General features: G+C 40.7%; 1 protein-coding gene across 4 annotated transcripts in view; it reads right to left on the reverse strand.

The window, feature by feature from the left end:
* Positions 1–23325, reverse strand: part of LOC126359655 (calpain-A) — a 573819-nt gene that overhangs the window by 112154 nt on the left and 438340 nt on the right. For all 4 annotated transcript variants that reach the window (XM_050007648.1, XM_050007650.1, XM_050007649.1 and 1 more), the window contains one exon: positions 10613–10789. In XM_050007648.1, the coding sequence (XP_049863605.1) occupies positions 10613–10789 (177 nt within the window). The remainder of the gene's footprint in view (positions 1–10612; positions 10790–23325) is intronic.

Raw genomic sequence — 23325 nt, forward strand, 5'->3', positions numbered from 1 at the left:
GGGAACACTTGATATTTTCCCTTCAAACAATTGAGAACGAGCATAGGCCTGAATATGACATTTTACACAAGCACAACTACATTTTCAATACCACACTGCAATGAAACGTATATTTCACTAACACGTAAGCACCTGACAACCGGCAGCAACAATCTGTAGTAACACACAAATCCGCCTGTCGCGCTAGTTGCGCGAGAGACTGTCAGTGTGTGTGTGTGTGTGTGTGTGTGTGTGTGTGTGTGTGTGTGTGTGTGTGTCGGGTAAGGATTTTACTGACTTCGGTTTTATGTAGCTTACTCTGTATAGGGTATCTAGTGGAAGATAACACATAATGGGATGATATGTTCGAGAACATTTATAACTTGAGTTGGGGACATTTCACATTATTTTGCCCTTCAAAAATTACATTTGTATAAGCTGAAGAGCTTCTTTGAAGGGACCATATTTGCTGTGTTTACTGTCACACAGCTGTTAGCAATTTGAGTGTATTAGCGTAGATATGATCTAGATTAGGGCCTATTTTCATCTAGTCTTTTGTTAAATCTATACTTTTTATTTATGTTACAAATTTAAAACTATGTGATACTTTGGGATACTAACTGGCCGTGTGTGCGCTTTACGCATATCGCTACGCAAAAGTAGTTTACTTCTTTCTTAGATGTTTTTCCATTGTATTTCACTAGCTTTGTCGACCTAGTTGCATCTAGGTCTGACTCATTTTAGTGTTAGCATGATTCTCATTGTTGTAAATGTTGTTTCACAGAATAGTACTACTTTTCGTGCATTGACAGTATTGAAAGATGACGAAACTCTTGCAGCTCTTCTGAGATTTGCCAGAGAAAATAATGTTGCGGAAGTAGACGATGATGTAGTCTGTGTTGTTGAAGTAAGTGATGCTAATAGGCCTAATACTGCAACTTTAAGTTTTGACGACGTTTTAGAAAACTATTTATGTTTTGATTCAATTTTTAAAAGATATTTGATGCAATCAAGATCGAAATCAGTTTACCTGAAACTGTTGAGAAACGGAACAAACGAGATGTACTTGGTAACATGAAAAGCCTGGCAAAAGTAGAAAGGTACCTTAGTGCGAACGTGACAGAGTGGAGGAAACCGAGATGATTCATTTTCTTAAAAGGTAGAAATTCATTCAAACAATATAACCCAATGACACCTGTATAATGTGATTACAAACTGTTGTACTGCAGACCAGAAAGGCTACGTTTTTTGTTGTGTCACCGCCAGACACCACACTTGCTAGGTGGTAGCCTTTAAATCGGCAGCGGTCCGTTAGTATACGTCGGACCCGCGTGTCGCCACTATCAGTGATTGCAGACCGAGCGCCGCCAAACGGCAGGTCTTTATCTAGAGACACCCTAGCACTCGCCCCAGTTGTACAGCCGACTTTGCTAGCGATGGTTCACTGACTACATACGCTGTCATTTGCCGAGACGACAGTTTAGCATAGCCTTCAGCTACGTCATTTGCTACGACCTAGCAAGGCGCCATATTCAGTTACTATTCTGAACAGATAATATTGTGAATCATGTGCCGTCAAGAGCGACGTTCATCATTAATGGATTTAAGTTAAGTATCAAAGTAATTACGTCCGCTTTCTGAATTCTAATTCCCTGTCATGTTCCAGACCTCACATCAGTATAGTTCTTCCTTCACACGCCGGCCTGCGTAAGCTAAAACGCGTGTATTTCGGCCTTCCACTAGTAACACGGTGTTGGCTCTTCTGCCAACACAACATTTTTGCCCTTTACATTTAGAGTGAGAAATGAATCTCAGGAGAGGCGATTTCAAAAATTACACATTAGGAGAAAGTGTAGTATATGGTTCACAAAAGAAGCCTTAGGAACTGAACTTTGTTAACTTTTATTTACTTACTTTGCCCTGCCTCAAGGCTGAAAGTAGAGAAAATTTTTGGATTTTAGCATAATGGCTATAAACAGGAAAAGTTTCTAATTTGGCCTTTCACCTACAGAAATGAAAGAGTAGAGTTTGATTATAGGATGTCACCCTCTTAAATTCTGATATTTCTGTGGTAAGACTATAAAACTGTGTTTGCTTCCACTCACTATGGAACAGAAGTTATTGTGTGTAGAAAGCAGAAGCAGGATACTAAAATCAACAATCATTTCTCTTCTGTAGCAAAGGTCAAGAATTGTAATGTGGGAGGTGTGAACCGTGTTACTCTCTCACATCTGCTTTTGGACCGGGAAGAAGATCCAATGAGTGTAAATGCTTATGAACTGTGCGGTACAGTGTATTTCTCCACGCCTGGAGCTGATGAATAACGTTGCTGAGGGACTGACAAGTAAGATGAATGTAAAACATGCCAGTCCCAGCGCTTCCAAGGCCAATTTTACAGAAAGCAATAACAGGAAAAAATTTAGTCCCAAAGAATGTAAGTTCAGAAAATAAAGGTGATCGTTTCGTCACTTTTGCAGCAAAAGCAATAATACGAAGTATGTAGACGAAAAGATTCAATCTATACCAAACGCAAAATGTTTATTTGTTGGAGGATTTCTTAGCTGCAATAAAAACAAATATTTTTACTGAATTACATTTAGTAACAGTGTAATTATCTACCTGAAGTTCACCGTTTTTTAAGCCTTTGCGCATTCTGACACTTATTCATTCATTACTTAGGACGTGTGTGATACTGAGAACAGTTTGTCGCCTCAACACTGAAGAGTGTTATGGAACTAATCAGTAGTCCTATTTTCGTTACGTTTTGCACTTGATACATTAAGAATTTGCTCACCTGATAACATTTTTTTCTGAAATAACAATAATTTTAATTCCTGAGTGAACAAATAGTAAAACATTTTATTTATATCCAAACAGAAATTTATGGTCAAACGAATCTAACATAAGTATTATTAATTCAATTATTTTGCAAGTGACAATTATCTTTCGTATTTTTGATGTACTTCAAACTTACATTTCAAGTTATCGACGTTGGAAGTGTTAAATAGGAACTCTGAAAACAATATTGGAAAAATATTGTTAATACGTGCTTTCTTAAGTTAAAGTAGATAGGACGAGTTGGCTTGCTTGAGTTGCGAGTAGAATGTTGAAAGCATCGAATTGAAAGTAGTCTTATGACCTAGATGAATTGATTCCATTTATGCAATAAATGGGTTTATGAGTGAACTGAAAAACCTGCAACGTCTTAGTATCGACTTCAGTGTGTGAAATAAACACGCTTTGAAAACTTTTGAAGGCAGAAAAATAATTTGCTACAAGACTACTGTGCAACGATTTGAAGTAACTATTATGGACGTCGAGACAGAAGTTAAAATTAATATTTATACCATTTTACTGCGAACGAGCAGCTAATTGTCCTCCTCATCTTCAGATTTACTGAAGCTGGATAAAATTGATTCCAACGGAATCACAGTACATACATGCGAGATTTGGGAAGAATTTTAATTTGTAAAAATTACTTAGTAGAACTAGAGTAAGGGGGCTTGCAAGGACAAGATGGTACTTTAAAATACAACCTTTGTAATATGATGAAAAAATAAAATTAGTATTCCAAACAACATTCACTCTTATTTTGTTACTATTTACTACTGTGATCCATAGCAAAACTGGAAAATGTTGCCTAAACTTTCAAAAACACCCACAAAGGGTTATAGTCTGTTTAAATATGTTCGTATTTGTTTGGTTATACATGTAACGGCATCTGTGTGGCAGGGCTTATTTTTCGAGTAGTAAACACAAGCACCAAATTATTAAGTAGTGAACTGCCCATCTAATGATACGAAAGCAAACGACAGTAAAGCTCCTAATGGCCTGGGAGTTAACTTGGAACACAGGAAAATATGGCGCGAATTCTCATTTTTGATTTGCGAAATACATGAGTATTAGATGATATTTTTCGTTTATACTTTGTGTGGGTGTCCAAGTCAAAAGCAAAGTGCATGACTGGAAACGTTTTTGTGACATTCCGAAGTAATATATATGAGATGTCACAACTAAAAATTAAGACTAACTTCTCATTTAGCTGGGAGGCCGATACTCGTAAAATTTTGTAAATGACATCGTGATCACTTTTTACTGGAAAATAATTTGTCTGTAAAACCCAAAATTGTAATTTAGACTGTGCGGCCATTACTGTATAGAAATAATTACGCTTTAGCACACTTAAAAATCAAAAAATCATCTTACATGACATGGAAGCAGGTTTCATCGCACTGTGTCACTGATTACGCTTCTTGTCTGTACTGAACTCTTAATTGCATTTAAGTATGTTGCTCATATTCTGGTTTACTTTTGCACGGCATCCGTAATTTTGGGTGAAGTAAACGATTCCATATGTGGTTTTGTTTCATATAAAACAAACTTGTTTCGTCATATGGTCTTCTGTTGACTCATGAATACATGGTGTTTAAAAGGAGAATGTTAAGTATTGCAAAGTATTATGCTGTATAATTATCGATCGCTCCGCCGCAACTCTGTAATTGGGGGAACTAATAAATTTTCTAGTTCATATTTATTGCCCCTAGATATTTGTTGTCTTCTGTTTTCTTGGTTACCGTCACATGTTGGACCCGCAGCAGGAATCATCGTGTGTTCTCGAGTTTACGAAGTGTCATTACGTGATTATAGTGTAAAGATGTTTCAAGGTGAGGTACGAAACTGAACGGATGGTATAGACAGTCCGTAGGAGGAAAGACGAGTATGTCGCACTAATGTAAACCGCTTTCTAACGCAGTCCTGCAAAATAAACTGGTAGTGCCAATCGGAAGTTACAACTACCTACTAAAGCAATTTGTAGGGTTTTGAGAGGCGACTTTCCACCTCAGTGCGAAAGTAAACAAACACAATTCTCTAATTTGGGGCCTATTGAATGCTCACGCACACATTGAACTTTAAGGATACTCTACCGGGCCGTTGGATTGGTCGTCAAACAACCGGCGAATAAGCACTTCTCAGTTGGCCTCTACGGTCACCAGATTTGACGCGCTTTGACTTCTTCCTGTAGGGTTTCATTAAGGACAAAGTTTATGTAGCAACACCACCGCAGAATCCAGAGGAGTTGAAGAACCGGATCCATACTGCCATATCATCGACGATGGACATGCTTACGCGAATATAAGAGGAATTCGAGTATCAGCGTGACTTTTTCGTGTCTCTTGTGAAGGATGTATTAAACATAAGGGAACTTAACTGGCGCCCGGGGCACGACACTTTATTGGCGACCGTCACCATCGACTCCCAGAGTACAATACTTCCCTGTCGCAACCCCCCCCCCCCCCCCCCACCCACGCCCCGGCGCCCAGTGTACGACACTACACTTCATTGGCGCCCCTCCCTCCCTCCAGAAACGCACAATAATGCAATACATGGCATTTACTCTAATGATATGATATGTTGTTGTTGTCTTCAGTCCAGAGACTGGTTTGATGCAACTCTCCATGCTACCCTATCCTGTGCAAGCTTCTTTATCTCCCAGTACCAAATGCAACCTACATCCGTCAGAATCTGCTTAGTGTATTCATCGCTTCGTCTCCCTCTACGATTTTTACCCTCCACGCTGCCCTCCAATACTAAACTGGTGATCCCTCGATGTCTCCGAACATGTCCTACCAACCAATCCCTTCTTCTAGTCAAGTTGGGCCACAAACTCCTCTTCTCCCCAATTCCATTCAATACCTAATCATTAGTTACGTGATCTACCCATCTAATCTTCTGCAGTCTTCTGTAGCACCACATTTCGAAAGCTTCTATTCTCTTCTTGTCCAAACTATTTATCGTCCATGTTTCACTTTTATACATGGCTACATTCCATACAAATACTTTCAGGAACGACTTCGTGAGTTTCCGTAAAATCTTGCTCGTCTTGGTAACCATTTGGCGTTCTTCTGCCAGTGGCAAACAGGGCATGATAGGCCCACTTGATCCCCTCGCTACGCCAGTTTTTTAATAAGTGTGCGTGTGTGCGTGCGTGTTCATAATATGTATATTCTTTTTGAAACATCCTGTATTTGTTCCTGCTTAAGTATCCTTCAGTGAACCGGTCAATTTAAATGCACTGTAAGTATATTGCTTATGTTACTTTTTATGTTTACTCAATCCATTTTTTTATATTTCATCGCCTTTAATGGAGACTGAAATTTTCAATGAAGGGGATGATTCAAGTATATTGATTTCTACTAAATTGTAATGTTCGCAGTATCTGTTAAAAATATGTGAACATATTTGCATACTTACTGTTTACATTTCCAGTTATAAGGAAGCATGTTCTATTCACCAAGACAGCAATACACACTCAATGGCAAGAAATAACATTCGAAGCAGAATTACATAGTCATCCTGTAACAAGATGTAATAATGTTGAATACTAGTTTTCTCAAAAGCTGCTAACAAGGGATTCTCCATCAAACATGAAGTACAGAGAACAGATGCAAACAAAAAATGAAGAAGAATGTAATCAATATACTTACAATGCATTTAAATATAGCAGTGCACGAAGAGATTTATAAACCGGAACAAATGTAGATAAGTCCACGGAACACCTTGCAACGAAGCCATCTTCTGTTTTGTATGGAAACAACAGAACAAATATGGAATCCCACCAATTATTATGGATACGAGCAAAAATAAGCAGAAAGCGAGCGACATATTTACAATGCAATTACAAGAGTGCAATTAACACAAGTGGGCGTGATTGGGAACAATGCAATGAAACCAGTTTCTGTTTACTATGAAAGTGAAAAAATCATGGAAGATTATTAATCACCCAATAAGAAAACGACATGAATGGCCGATGAACTTTCAGCACTCCAAGTGGCCTGATAACGCACCAGGGTCATGGTTCTGGAGGTCTAGCATGAGTTTCTTAGAAGTAGATACCTTAGGGGTTGCGAAGAAACTCAAATCGCTTGATACGGGCAAGTCTTCAGGTCCAGATTGTATACCGATTAGGTTCCTTTCAGATTACGCTGATACTATAGCTCCCTACATAGCACTCATATACAACCGCTCGCTCACCGACAGATCTGTACCTACAGATTGGAAAATTGCGCAGGTCGCACCAGTGTTCAAGAAGGGTAGTAGGAGTAATCCATTTAACTACAGACCTATATCATTGACGTCGGTTTGCAGTAGGGTTTTGGAGCATATACTGTATTCAAACATTAGGAATCACCTCGAAGGGAACGATCTATTGACACGTAATCAGCATGGCTTCAGAAAACATCGCTCTTGTGCAACGCAGCTAGCTCTTTATTCGCACGAAGTAATGGCCGCTATCGACAGGGGATCTCAAGTTGATTCCGCATTTCTAGATTTCCGGAAAGCTTTTGACACCGTTCCTCACAAGCGACTTCTAATCAAGGTGCGGAGCTATGGGGTATCTTCTCAGTTGTGCGACTGGATTCGTGATTTCCTGTCAGGAAGGTCGCAGTTCGTAGTAATAGACGGCAAATCATCGAGTAAAACTGAAGTGATATCAGGTGTTCCCCAGGGAAGCGTCCTGGGATCTCTGCTGTTCCTGATCAATATAAATGACCTGGGTGACAATCTGAGCAGTTCTCTTAGATTGTTCGCAGATGATGCTGTAATTTACCGTCTAGTAAGGTCATCCGAAGACCAGTATCAGTTGCAAAGCGATTTAGAAAAGATTGCTGTATGGTGTGTCAGGTGGCAGTTGACGCTAAATAACGAAAAGTGTGAGATGATCCACATGAGTTCCAAAAGAAATCCGTTGGAATTCGATTACTCGATAAATAGTACAATTCTCAAGGCTGTCAATTCAACTAAGTACCTGGGTGTTAAAATTACGAACAACTTCAGTTGGAAAGACCACATAGATAATATTGTGGGGAAGGCGTGCCAGATGTTGCGTTTTATTGGCAGGACACTTAGAAGATGCAACAAGTCCACTAAAGTGACAGCTTACACTACGCTCGTTCATTCTCTGTTAGAATATTGCTGCGCGGTGTGGAATCCTTACCAGGTGGGATTGACGGAAGACATCGAAAGGGTGCAAAAAAGGGCAGCTCGTTTTGTATCATAGGGGAGAGAGTGTGGCAGATATGATACACGAGTTGGGATGGAAGTCATTACAGCATAGACGTTTTTCGTCGCGGCGAGACCTTTTTACGAAATTTCAGTCACCAACTTTCTCTTCCGAATGCGAAAATATTTTGTTGAGCCCAACCTACATAGGTAGGAATGATCATCAAAATAAAATAAGAGAAATCAGAGAAATCAGAGCTCGAACAGACAGGTTTAGGTGTTCGTTTTTCCCGCTCGCTGTTCGGGAGTGGAATAGTAGAGAGATAGTATGATTGTGGTTCGATGAACCCTCTGCCAAGCACTTAAATGTGAATTGCAGAGTAGTCATGTAGATGTAGATGTCTTTGTGTGGTTTAACCTACCCTGGTACTGAATAATGTTTGTATCATTTAGAATACCGAACAAATTATTGCCTAGGAATAATGTACTAAATAAATATAATGCTTCACAGTCACGAAACAGTAAGGGAATACTCTGATCGAAGTTTAGGGACTGGTAGTTGAGTCTCAAAAAATGGAAATGCGTTATACATACGGTTCCCATCCGCTCCGATGTTTCGGAACTGCCACCGTTAAGGACCTAAACCCAGTTTTCTCCAAATTTTGCAAAATATTGTTAAGAGCTTAGCTCGAGTACTGAAGTAACGCCATCTGTTAACGACACATTTAATGTAAATGCAGCCCCAGTTAGTCTTATTTATGTCAATAAATTTATGTTGACAAGGTCGTATCACAGAAGGGCGAAATCTTCAGAATAATATGGCGTACCAACTATCTGTACCGCAAAAAGTTCCATATAACTGTTTAAAATAAAAAGTAATTATATTAAATAGATTTTTTACTTCCTTTCTACACCTCCACCTCAGAGGGTCCAAACGAGCCCCCAGCTAGATTTGGCAACCGCAATTATACGTAAACAGGTCGAAAGGTGCATTACTAGATTACAAGTCTGAAAATTAAACACTGGAAATTGTACAAAGAAGCATCCAAGACGAAGTACTTAGCGTGACTTGACATGGGAATATAGCAAAATTACACTGGCGTGCAAACTCCAAAACGAAACTAATTTTCGTGTGATGGCTTATCGTCAATTAACATAGCTCGATGGAACTTTGACCATGTGTATAAGTGGCAGTCAGACGAAAACGAGAAAAAGTGAACCGTTTGTATTTCAGAAGTCATCGCCACAACTGTTAGTACATTTATCCCACAGTGAGACACGACGGTTAATGCCTTCATGGAAAAATTTTTGCGGTTGTCGGCGGAAGCATAAGTTTACACAGGGGCGGGTGGTGGGGGGGGGGGGGGGGGGAGGGGCTGCACATCTTCGTCCGAAGCACATGACGGCCACGAATTCCTTCGTTCACTGCTTCAAAAATATGGAAATCGCATGGGGGTGAGATCGGGACTGTATGTAGGATGTGTAAGGGCTTCCCAGCGAAACTTCTGCAGTCTAGTCCACATAAGAGATGACTTTTTTGACTGCAAGAGCCCTTCTCACGGACTTCCTGGAACACGGTGCCACTATTAAGGCACAGGGGTACGTGGTCACTTCGCAAAAATTGAAGCGCACCGTAAGTCCAAACGCCCAGGACTGTTGACAGACGATACAATTCTGTCGCAATATAATGGGCGTTCAGATGTTGCCGACGTTATTTATTGTACGCAGCAGAAGTTTCGCTGGGAATCCCTTATACATCCTCTAGACAGTCCCGATCTCTCCCCGTGCGATTTCCACACTTTTGGTGGGGTGAAATAAAGCATTCGTGGCCGTCTATTTGCTTCGGACGAAGATGAGGAAGCGTGCGTGCAATCGTGATTCTCCAGGCAACAGCAAAAATTTTTCCATGAGGGCAATGATTGTCTTGTTTCAGTTACAGCGATTACTTTAGAAGTACTAAACAGTTTACTTACCCTTAACCACCACCACCACCACCACCACCACCACCACCACCACCACCACCACCACCACCACCACCCCCCCCCCCCCCTGCTTCATTTACATTTGACTGTCCCTTATAGAAAGAACTGCTACAGTATAGCACAGAAGTTAACAAAGAAACACGCCATGAGACCAACAGAAATGACACTTATTGAAGAGCATTAGTTACACTCAACTCATCGCGTTTCATGATAGTGTCTGGACATTAAAAACGGCGGCACGTGCTTTAACAGGGTGTGCGATCACCGCGGACGGCAATGCATACTCTGAAAGTGCTCCCTTCCTCGTCATAAGGTTGGTAAGGAATTTACCATGTGAGCAATCATACCACGCAAAAACAACACCACGCTGTAAGATACTGGAAGCCACTGCACCATTCAGTACCTCTGCTGACCGTATTGCACGGGTTGCAGAAATGATTATGGGCGTAGGAACAACGTTACTGAGCTGTAGGTGTTATGTCGTGGATATGTTTATGTCTAAGATAGTTGCTTTATGGATATCTACGCTTTACGCATAACCTGGGCGCTTCGGACTGTATAGCAATAATTCTGAGCCCGTACTGAGTAGACCTACATTCGAGATGGCGTCAACGTATACACGTAAGCATATACTAAACAAAAGCACTTACCATTGGACGCTTCCATTCGAACGGCTTCGGCGGACTCTTGCTATAGAAGATGGACGAATCTTGAGCAGGAAATTCCGGATCCTCAAACAGCGAACCCTGGGCCAGACACTCCTCCCGTAGCTTGAAGAAGTCTTGTACCTCTCCCCGCGCTCGCAGGCCAGAGCCACGCTCCCCGAGCTGCAACAGGGAAGAAAACGAAACTTTAGAATCTTATGACTATCTACATCTAAATGGATGTTCTGCAAGTCACACTTCAGTGCCTGGCAGAGGGTCATCGAAACACCTTCAGAATAATGCTCTGTTATTCCAATCTCTGAGCTTTCAGAGGACTTTCCCTTACATTCTTTCCTTCCTCTCTAATATGTCTGCAGAGGATTGCATAAACATAAGCAAGCATTTAGTCGCAGGCTCGTCACGTTGGTTTGTCACAACCTTGTATACTTTCCAGCGGGACTGGTTTAGGGCCCTGTGTGGAAAAAAAACTTTCTCGAACCGGCCCTGCCTGCCTACCTACCTAAGGTCCACTGATTACTCTGACTTCTCTTTGGGAGGAATTAATCATTAGCTGTTTTGAGTTGAGTGCAATAAACAAAGTTTACGATTACTATTACGTGCACTTTGCTGTGAACAATTTTTAAAGCGCTGGAAGTGATACTTTTATGTTCGCACAATTTAAGAATATATTTAACGTAATTCTGTTTATTAAACCACATTTCATGTACTACGAATTTACACTACAGTTTTATTTCCATGTTCTGTTCCACTGTAGTCTGCTGTGTGATTACACTGATGATGAAGTACGCCTACAATTGATGCTGATATACCCCTTGTACTAACCATTGTAGTCCCCTCAGCGAAAACGGACCGAGAACCAGTAAACTCCCGAACTCTGACAACGTTCGTTTGAATTGAGAGATAACGACACTGGCTCATTTACAACTGTGAACATGGCCCTAATTGAACTTCCTTTCACCAATTCTGAATCCAGCCACAGAGCATCTTTACACTAACGGCTTTCTGTAAAATTTTCACGCTTTCTTCACTTTTTAACCCATTAAGATATGCCATTGTGCCCATTCTCTCCCGCCGAATATGGCAGTGTTGTTTCCAGCACATACCATTGAGGAAAACTTAAACTAGCCTCTTCCAACCAAACTGTCGCAACGTTTACTATATGACATAACTATCAAGTAAGTCACTGAAGTTTATTCCGGCCCGAACTGTAAACTTTACAGTTGTCCATTTCGCTCCCAGGTCTATGCCGATCCTTTGAAACGATGCTGAGAATGGCCGATCCGGTCATTTGGTTTGAAATTAGTGTGGTTGTACCGAACAATAAATTAAATTATTTTCCTCTGAAACTCATTGGTGACCGGGACACAATAGTCGTGGTCCAACAGACGATCATAAAAGCAAGAGCTGGAGAAAAAGAACTACTGGGGCATAGATTATATTCCAGGTAAAGAAATGCGGAACAAACAGAATACACTAGATCATCATGATTTCATATCACTCACACATTAAATCTACGTATAAAACAGCTCTACAACAGCTACGTTTATCACCACGCATAAACTATAGGCCAATGATATTTTTGTTGAGCTCCCTCTGGAAGTTAATTATGTTAGCAATTTATTATACTGTCCAACCTGAGTAGGTAATTTACAATCATCACAGTTGTTACTTACATATACTGTTACACTTGGGTGTGCCACTTGGGATCAGGAACGAAGAAAATGACTAAGTGTTCCAGCTGCGAGGCAATTATTTTGAATTGTAATTTCGCTTATTTCCACAAGATATTTAGGTTTTGGATCAGGACTTAGTGGAATTATGCTTTACAAAAACCTCGGTTTCGAGAAGAATTTTCATTCAATCACACATTACCCGTTGTATTAATTATCTCAGGGTCACCTTTCTGAGTGAGAGTTATTACTTTCAGGCAAACGTAACAATGGCAGTTCGACTGCTACAGAAATAGTTCAGCGCATGTCATTGTGTGGCGACAGCAGGGTCGGTAGCCAGAGCCGCTTGAAGGACACTTGCTAGTGAATCTACTTCAAGAATTCAAATTTGTCTTCAGTCTTAATATTTACAGTTTTGTGAACAAAATGGTAGTTAAATTAATTGCTTCGGACATCAGGAACATCTTTAAAAACAAATTTAAATATATGTCGGTAGGCGGCGGCGGCGTCGTTTCCGCGTCGGTCGGATGTCAAATGGCGTCATTATTTTGCCACTTCGGAAAGATACACTGCGTATTGGTTTTCCGAGTTGGCAGCCCTATTAGCATAACCGCTTTCCGATGCTCCTTTGTTTTCTTTTGTGTATCTATGGCTTTCGAGAGTTGTTTGTGTTCAAACTGTTGTACGTTGTTGAGTTGTTGGTGCTGTGTCATTCTCTCAAGTAGTTACGCCTCCAAAAAAGTGTTCTGAGCGGAAAAACTTAAGTTTTATGGTAATCGGTTTACTTCGTTGGAAAGTTGACACTGTGTAATTACATCCACAAACCAACTGGGTGTTATGTCGACTCCACCATGTGCCTCCAAGACAGAAGCTAAAATATTTGAGCACCCAGAGTGACATTTCTATAAAATATTATCCAAACACTGTAATGGAATGTGTTTCCATATTTGCTGAATTGAGTGCTTTATGTTCGCTTCCAAAGAAAGGTGTTTTGTTATTTCAGTGGGGGTGACTAAAACTGGGTATTCTTCTGGATTCTGCAAAGGAAGAGTTTATAATACAAATATAAGACTTCCATATGGAATGAGGTGTACTGGGAAAGGTAGAAAGGCAGCTCAGACATTTTGTGCTATCATGAATTTGCCCCCACCTAAAAGATTTGAGAAGTACACACAGTTACTTCTTGAAAGGCTTTGTCAAGTGACTTCTATGTCAACAAAGAAAGTAGTAGAAGAAACTGTGTCATGCAATGAAGGTGACACTGATATAGCTGCAGCCTTTGATGGGACATGGTAAAAGTGTGGTCACCTATCACTGAATGGTGTTGTCACCGCAACATCCCTAGAAAATTGAAAAGTGACTGACATAGAATTTATGATAAAGTACTGTTATGGTTGCACAGGAAATAACCAGAATCAAGTTTGTTTCAGAATTTTTATGGGTACAGTGGTGGAATGGAATCAGCTCTCAGAATATTTCGAAGGTCAGAAGAGAAAAATGGTGTACAGTATGTGAAGTACTTGGAATCGGAGACTCCAAAGGGTTTGCAAATGTGTCGGAAAATGTGCCTTGTGGAATAACTGGAAAAGTTGTAAAGTTAGAGCGCGTTGGTCATGTACAAAAGAGGATGGGCACACGTTTACATAAGCTAATAAAAGATAGGAAGGGGGGAGGGGGGGGAACTCAGTGATGGCAAACCAATTGGTGGTAGGGGGTCGACTTACTAAGGAAGAGGTGGACAAACTGCAGCTCTATTATGGTTTAGCGATAAGAAGGAATCGAGACAATATTGAGGCCATGAAGAAAGCAGTGTCTGCTACCTTTTACATAAAGCTTCTACGGATGACCATCCACAGCATGCTCTCTGCGACACTGGTGTAGACACATGGCGTGGATACAAAAAAAGCAATTGCAAATGGTGAGACTTAGGTACACAATCACTCCCTGCCATTTGAGGTATTTGAAGCAATTAACCCAATATTCAGGGAACTAAATGACACTAAACTATTGTCACAGTGCTTACATGGAAAGACACAAAAGTTAATGACTGTTTCAACTATGTGATATGGGAATGCTTGCTTAAAACTGTGTTTCTTAGTTTCAATACCATGCATTAAGCGTATTAGATGCAGTTGTTTGCTTTAATCATAGGACAGTTAGCAGAAGTGACGTTTTAGAGTTGTTGGGACCAACTCCTGGTTTCAATGAGACAAGCACAGATGGCAATTGATTCCTCTAAATGGCCGAAGGCGACAAATCGGTTCTTGAGGCAACTAAAGAAGCCAGAATAGCAAAGAGGGGCAAGAAAAGGAAGAGAGAAGATGAACACACAAACCATGAATATTACGCAACTTAATGGTTTTGAGAACAATAAAGGTGAGTAACAGATGAAATGAACCTTCGATCTGAATTTCCTGAGAATCAAATTTTGTGACGTTTATTTTATGCGGAAAAAAACTATTTGAGCTAGCGGTCTGAAATTTTATATGGTATTTGAGGCTTCCATTTGTACAAAAGTAGACTAGACACCAGCTTACTATCACCAAGAGGAAAAATACTCTTATTAATTATAAAAAATTAATTTTGATTGTCTAATTTATGTATTTATAGTATAAAAACTATTGATTGAAATTATTTGATTGCAGTTTACTTCTTAGATAGCAATGCCATAAATGTGTGCACAAAGTTTTAAGCATCTATGAAAAGTACCTAATAAGTCTATAGACTGGCAGAAATTTTTTTTAAATTACTGACCGACATAAATGTTTATATAATGAAGTTTATATCAAAGCTAATCTGATTATTCTTACACCAAAATCCTCATCCTTAAAACACTTTCATTGTCCTAAAATTTCTTCGTATTCAGAGTTCACATTATGTAGTTCGACCCTCATAAACTTTATGAAAATTCTTACTGTTTCTCCGACCGTTCACTGGAAAATTACCTTAAGACCCGCTGTTGTAAGATTTCTGTACAGGACGTATCACTATCAGCAGTGGCAGCTTGTGACTTACACCCCTGTCAGTTGCCACTATCGACTGTGATGCGCACTGGATACAACTCTTGCATTTGGAGGCCCGAGTCAGTTCGGCGCCCAAAGCGGCCGCTACCAATCGTGATACGTCCTGTATAGAAATCTTACAGATGTGGCCCAACAGGTGCGATTGTCAGCATGACGCCCCAAGAGGTGGCTTGTGTAGTTTGGGCCTTAAACTGGCCCTGCTTGTGGCATCTGATTTTAGAGATGACTGGTATCCGATAAGAGTAGTCTTAAAATAGAGTGTACCCCGTGGACAGTGCGGCAGTAGATTGAATGCGCGGTTGGGGCTTAGCTGGGTACTTCTATCTACAGCGTTTCTTGCGGGAGCCGAGCGAGTAGTGAGACAGCAGCACAAAAGCATTAGCGGTCGCTCCCGGTTACAACGGAAGAGATTTCAAATACTGTTCTGAAAGCTAAGTGTACTGGCAGACTTTGGCTAACTTAGATATACAGCGGAGAAAACAGGATAGACTAAGTACAAAGTTTCATCATTTGCACCTGGTTCATAATTGGGTTAGGCCTTGACAGTGTTCTTTTCCCCCTTTTAATGGACGTGGAATGAAATGTAAGTACTTGCGAGTAAAGAAAACTGGTGAGAGTAAAGAAGGTAGAAGGCTCTTATTCGAAAAGAGGCCACTGCAATTTGTCAACCCTGCGAGGATGAGCTATACTAGAATTGTGCTCACGTATGTGGGATCGCTATCAATATTAAAACATTTACAATGTAATAAGTTGTGTGCGCTATGCAGGTATAGAAGCAAGCCTGTCCCAAACAGCGCCCTTTAGTCTTATTTTGATTCAATTTGTTTTTCATTCTACTGACGATTTTTCAGTTTGTGTGGATCCCGGCCTTCTTTTGTACTTATGCGGATACAGTCAACGAACTGACTAGCCAAAACAACATGAGCATTGCCCAAAGAAGCACTGAATGCCGCAGCAGAGTCTAATGAGGAAATCCGCCGACATAAGCGACTTTGATAAACGGTCGGTTGCTGCGGGCCGGCGACTGGGAACGAGAGTCTCGCGAACAGCGAATCGTATGGTGCTGTCTTAAGAATCTATTGAAAGTTGCTTAAGGACGGTAAAGCCGGGATTGGTAATAGGGAGCAGCCTTGTGTCCACTGTTCAGTGGTCTACCTTTGGCAGCACCGGCAGTACGGACACGTCTAGTCTCGCGATCCGCGGCGATATTGCTGGCACAACAAACGACATCTTTACAGATATGTTCAAACTACGACAGGGTTCTTTACACGATAAATGCATATAGAGGAAAGCTGCTCAACAATATTTACAAGGGAAAGAATCGTGAAGATAGAACCACTGAAATTACGTTGTCAAATAGAGCTCACACAGTCAATCTTAATGGAATGGAAAGGGTGTAACTATCATGCTGATGTGAAAATACTTCCTCCCCAGCTACAACGGAGGATTGCTTCGTTAGGAAACAAAGACTGAGCTGCAGGAAGAGGGCAGAAATATACTTATGAGAGTATAGTCAACATTCTCCGCTATGGAATTTAAAGAGTAACTATATGCCTATGCAGACATTAACACTAACCCCGTAACTGCACAGAGGAATACAAGGCAGCTTGAACGGCAGTTGAGCAGTACATGAAGAGCACAAAGTTGTTGACTCAAATGTTACGAGCGAGCTCACCGTTGGTTTCACAGGCTCAGCTTTGTTTGCATAATGTCAGACTGACATTTAAACCCCTGTCCCCTCAGTCTTAACCGATACAATTACTAAGCGGCTTCTCGTTACTGAACAAAAGATAAATAGTAATAGCTACTTGTAGCTCACATTTCAAGTAGACCAAGCACTTAGTATGACATGCAGCAAGCTATCGAATTTAAAATGTTTGCTAATGCAACTGTAATGGTGTAGTACATTTAACTAAAGCATGGCACGAGGAAAAAGAAAGTCTTATAGGGTGCGACGAACGCACATGGAAATCACCGATGAGTGGTTCAAATGGTTCAAAGGGCTCTGAGCACTATGGGACTTAACATCTGAGGTCATCAGTCTCCTAGAACTTAGAACTACTTAAACCGAGCTAACCTAAGGACATCACACACATCCATGCCCGAGTCTGGATTCGAACCTGCGACCGTAGCGGTCGCGCGGTTCCAGACTGAAGGGCCTAGAACTGCTCTGCCATTTCGGCCCGGACCGAGGAGTGTCTCATATTCCTTCAACCAGACAATCGTCGGAGAAGTGTTAGGAGGCAACTCGCTCAGGCTGAACGCCTTAGACAAACTGCCCGGCGAGTGCAGCAAGGTGGATGTTCCCTGCTGTTTTGGGGTGGCATTATGTGGGGCTGATGTACGCCGCTGCTGGTGGTCACGGCAGACGCCGTAATGGCTGTACGATACATGTATGCCATCCTCCGACAAATAGTGCAACCATATCGGCAGCATATTGCGGAGGCATTCGTCTTCATGGGCGACAATTTGCGCGCCGCGCCTAAATTTCTCAGGACTTGCAACCTTCCTATTATCACTATATCACTGAAACATTTCACTGCATCTAGTACACCAACTTTTAATGTATTTAGTCCTACAAAAACATTCTTGGGTAATGTTTTCCATATGGAATGGTTGAAACTTTCATTTGTATTCTGAGTGCCCCATGCAGACATTTACTAAGCAGAACAAGGTCACTCACGACTCTAAAAATTAATTTTATTTCATGACAGGCTCAGGAAGAGAATGTTTATGTTGGTATATTTGACCACTTTCTTTTGCTTTTTGTAACTACACCGAGATTCTGCTCCTTTAGGGCGAACTCCAAGAACAGGGTGGTCATCTGTGGACAACTTATGAAAGTAGGTGGCCCATACAGCTTTTCTCATTGCTGTAGCACTATTCAGATGTGCAGTTCGTCTAATGGCCAGTCCACAATAATTCTGAAGCAGGTCTGTTTCAATTTGTCAATCTGCCTCGGCCAGACAGTTGCTATCTCATGGAAAATCATCTCTCTTCGTAGCTTCCTCAATCTAGCACCCATCCCCTTTTGCCCATGTCCACAACACTCCAGTTTTGTTACCAAAGAATCGCCATAAACATTTAACTCATTAATTTTATTGAAAGCTTTAGAGTCCCCAACGCCTAGGTACTTCGTATATCTAACGTCATAAACGGGCGCTGACCTCTGAAATATTTTCAGAGCTCCATCACACTCCATACTTCCACTGTAACCATCATAATTCTTAGAACACTGATGTTCAATATGTCCTCCAGTGTTACCGTGGTAGGTGTGGCAGTACTTAGATAAGCACTCAACATCAACAACTTTTCCATTCTCCAGGGAAGTAGCAGTTACAACACCATTCAATGAACGATGTCCTCGACGTTGCCATGTCCCACCAAGCGCAACAAAAATGTCCCTGATTCCACTAATATTTATAGTTTCGTCTACTACACGTTTCATAGATGATTTAGATACAAACCTGATGGCACCTAAAAGTATTTTTATGTACTTGTTGAACCTATGGGAGGAGGAGGAAGGTCCATCAAACCACAAAACGGTTGAGCAGCCTTTTTTTTCTTTTCCTATTGCACGCATTGTATACACTAACTTCAAATTCACATCATATGAATTATGCACAATATTAGAAGTCATTTTTGAGGTAGATTTATTGCTGGATCTACACCAAATAACTAATTTTGACGCTAAACCCTTCCTGCTACCTTGTTGTTCAGTTATTTCCAGACCCCCTACACCATCACATTGTTTACATTTTGCCACTTCCTTTATCAAAGATAAGATGTCCACGTTAACACAAAAATCTGCTATGTGGCAATTTCTTCCCTGAAGAACTGAGGCATAGGATACTTTCAACGGTGTGGCTTGCTTTGTTTGAACTGGTTACCACGGAATTTCCTTTTATTGAATTTCTTGATGTGTGGCATAGTTAGTATTTAATGCACACTAAAGGATATGTACTTCCACAAATATATGTAGCACTTGGGCAACAAACATTCAGTAGCACGCGAACAAACTGCTTCTGACAAACAAAAGGTAATCATTTACAGATATTAGAAATCTACAATGTTACCAACATATACAGTGTATCATACGTATAATCGCTGGAAACAAAGTTCAGTTCTTTTCAAAAAAAAAAAAATTATGGTTTCTGTAACAGAAACAAAGGAGACGTGGCGGCATACATGACCGTAACTTTAAAATTTGGTGTATATAGGTCATTTTTCATTTGAAACCCTATAATGTATATCAATGTAATCATGAAAGACTATTTTAATAAAGTCATAAAATATTTCGATTTTTCCGCAATTTATAAGTACCGTTTATCCCTAAGGGAATTTAGCGAAGGCATTTGTAACTGACTGCACAGCGAGTCCATTAGCAGCAAAGTGCATTTCGCTTCAGAACCACAGAGAAGATAAATCAGGACTTGCACGGAAACATATAGGCATTCTTTTTCTTATCTATCCATTTACGAGTGGAATAGGAAAGGAAATGTCTAGTAGTTGTAAATGGTATCCTCCACCATACACACTACAGTGGCCTATAGAGTATGGGTTTAGATGAAACTAGAAGTTTTAACGCTTACTTAAGTCTTTAATGGCGTGCGTCACACCACAATATACTTAATGTATAGTGGAGCTTGCTTGTAGTAAAGGTAACATCGCACATTGGTGCATCGTTTTACACTGGATACGTACGGCACTTTAATGATCGTTTCTCTAGCCGTCAAGGCAAGTCGTCTCACTATACAGACTAAGACTACAAATTTCGACCATGATTGTGATTGTGATTTGCTGTAGTAATTCGCTAAATGTCTGACAATTGTTTCGTCCGATGGTGTATATCATTTCATATACCTGTCGACTGAAATGTCAATGTCATCAAGTCAATGTTAAATTGGCAGGTAGTTCGCGTATCGTAGGAGTCTGACACTTCACTTCCACCTGCCCAGAAAAACTCGGAGTCGATAAAATCCAAATATTGCCTGATTCTCCGTAAACAGTGAAATAGCTACGTACATTTAATCATACATGGGTAGATTTACTGCCAAACCAGCTGCTTGGGGCCCCTTTCACCAATGCAAATACTTTGCGTGCAAAGGCAAGGATTAAATTCCTCATCTTGACAGAGGTGGTGAGTACATATATAAAACTTTGCTTTTGTTGTGATGGTCTGTATGGCGCAGAAATTCAAATCAAACGTCAACCTGATTTGTTTGCACAGATTCTTAAACTCTGTAGTCGCCAAACTATAAAACACTGTTTTGAACCTTTTACAAACAATCGAAATTAAGTTGAATTTTGTGGGAATTTATAAGGAGTCTGCTCCTTGGATGGAGAATTTCAACTTGGTCATACTGTTCCTGAAGACTTCACAGAAGAAGGAAGTCAATCGGAAGGTTTCAGGAAGTGCAGAAGACGGCATTGGAGATCAACGATCGGAAGAGTGTCTTCCTACGCGTATCAGAAGAAACAGAGAGGCTACTTAATTTTTTTTATAATCGCGAGAAAGTTTTCCAATATAAGTGGAGCATATTTTGAACGACAACCGACATAAAATGATACTAATTTCTCAACACTGATGTTTCGTTAATCCTACTTATTTTGTGCTCCGGTTTCATGCTGTGGATGAAACGCGGCTAGATACTCAACGCCGGAATGGAACAGCAATAGAAGAAATTGGTGGAAATAGGTGGGCTTGCTCCGAATTTCATCTGTCAGAAAGCCTATGACTAGTATTATCTGGGATGCAGAAAGGAATCTATTTATTGGGTACCTTACAAAGGGTAATACAAAACTGCCGGCCACAACGAAGTATTTTATTAACAAATAAGGCGAAAAGTTAGGCTTGTAAAAGGAAATAATCATCTTACATCAGAACAAAACTGCTTCGGCAATGCGGAAACTTCGGGATCTGAGTCGGAACCCCTATCAGAGCATATTTGGCGCCTTCTGAATAACAGCTTTTGATGCATCTGAAAAATCAATGTTTGGAAGACGCTTTGAACTCTTCGAAGGGCTTTAGCTAGCAGTAGATGTTGCATCCGTGGGTGTCTGTAGAATACCCTTCAGGGACACGTTCCATCCCTTTGAAGTGCACTGACCTAAAAAGTGACTACACAGAAAAACCGATTTTAGCTTGAAAACAGTGTCACTGTCAAGGTGACAACTTTTCAGCTACATGTCGCGCTAGTGGAGCTGCAGTGAGCGACGAGGGTGAGCGGAAGTGGGTCGGCGGTGAGCGTGGCAGGGTTCGTCGACCTCTGGGCGTCGGTGGGCGGCGCGCGTGGCCCTGTCTCCTTACAGGGAAGCCGTCCTTTCCGTTCTAAACGCGTCCGTGAGTGATAAAACAATGTCAGAATTTACCAGCTTTGTCAAATATTTGACAATGTGTGGCTTTGATTGACGTGTTTGTCAAACATGCACTATGTTTAAAATGTTAGAGAGAAAGTTTGATAGACAGCAAATCTGACAATATGACGGACGTGCATGTTTATTCTACACTTACCATACAAGCGGGTGAACAATACAATAAAAGTCTATCTGTACTTTATGTATATTGTATTACCATTAACACCATTGCACTCCTATCTAAGTAACTTATCCTTGATGCCACAGGAAATTAAAAAAATTGAAGGACCAAGTAGAGGAGAATACATACTTGTCTTATTTTTTCAATGCAAGGGCGAAATAACTAAGAAGTTGATGAAATCAGGTTTTGAGTGTAATATAACCTTTGTCAGATTTTCAAAGGCGTAGTTCTCATTTTCGACCATTCCCGGGACCAGCGCGTCATTTTCTTTTTTGTTTAAACACAATGCTGAAGTCAATGCAAGAAAGGCTATCTGAATCGGTAGCCATTCCCACTAGGGTCGAAATACACCGTGACACCAAGTGTCTTCAGAAGTGAGGTTAAACTAACAAACTTACATTGTTCAAAATTGTTCAAATGGCTCTGAGCACTATGGGACTTGACTTATGAGGTATCAGTCCCCTAGAAATTACAACTACTTAAACTTAACTAACCAAAGGACATCAAAAACATCCATGCCCGAGGCAGGATTCGAACCTGCGACCGTAGTGGTCGCGCGGTTCCAGACTGTAGCGCCTAGAACCGCTCGGCCATCCCGGCCGGCCTAGCAACAGCTGTCAAAGGTACCAAATGAAGTTGGCAGTACTCTATGACCTTACTTGTGTGGAACAGCCAACTCTATGACATCGATGCTTGTATGCTGTTTCATGATTGAATGCGCTGTTACACCTGCCTTTGCTGCAGAAGACGGTCTTAGGTATTGCTTTGACATACTGAACGTGTACCCGAAAGTCAGTTGGCCATCAACCTAGAACCATTTTCACAGTGAGACTGCATCATCGTGTTATCTACTTTATGTCAAACGGCTGCTGAGGAACTTCTGTGCATGTGACTGGTAGAGCTAACCGTGTTTAGCGATCTCCCACATCCACTGATCGCGCACACTTATTTATTTGCCTTGGAACTATGTTAAACATAACGTTTACACAACTTACTTCAGACATCGTTCTTCTGGGGTTCAGTGTCAACAACGCACCTTTACTTATGACACACTGTTTCGTATGTGAACTGTGTTACAATTTGTGTCAAGTATTAAAGTGCGACAAAATTTGTGGACCTGAGTTGGACTGAAGACAGTCCAGATGTTGAAAATGTGCTTTTGTGTTCTTCGAGTAAGTAGTGACAAAACATTGTCTTTTCATTTTCAAAATATTGTTTATTGACCATTAGGTAGTTTCCAACATGATGAACAGTATTATTACCTTTATGTTCTCACTTGCAGCCCACTCTGACACATGCAAACACTTTTAGAGGACTCTAATATTATTTCAACTAAGTATATCTTGAATATGGCACACTTTGTTAGCTTATGAGCTTGTGTCTCTGTTCCAATTGCCGTTATACCACATTATTAATATTTCGTCCATAAACGACGGCATTACGAGTGCTGTGACTGTTGACAAATAC

Source organism: Schistocerca gregaria, chromosome 1 (assembly GCF_023897955.1).
Source record: "Schistocerca gregaria isolate iqSchGreg1 chromosome 1, iqSchGreg1.2, whole genome shotgun sequence".
Classification (NCBI taxonomy): Eukaryota; Metazoa; Arthropoda; class Insecta; order Orthoptera; family Acrididae; genus Schistocerca; species Schistocerca gregaria.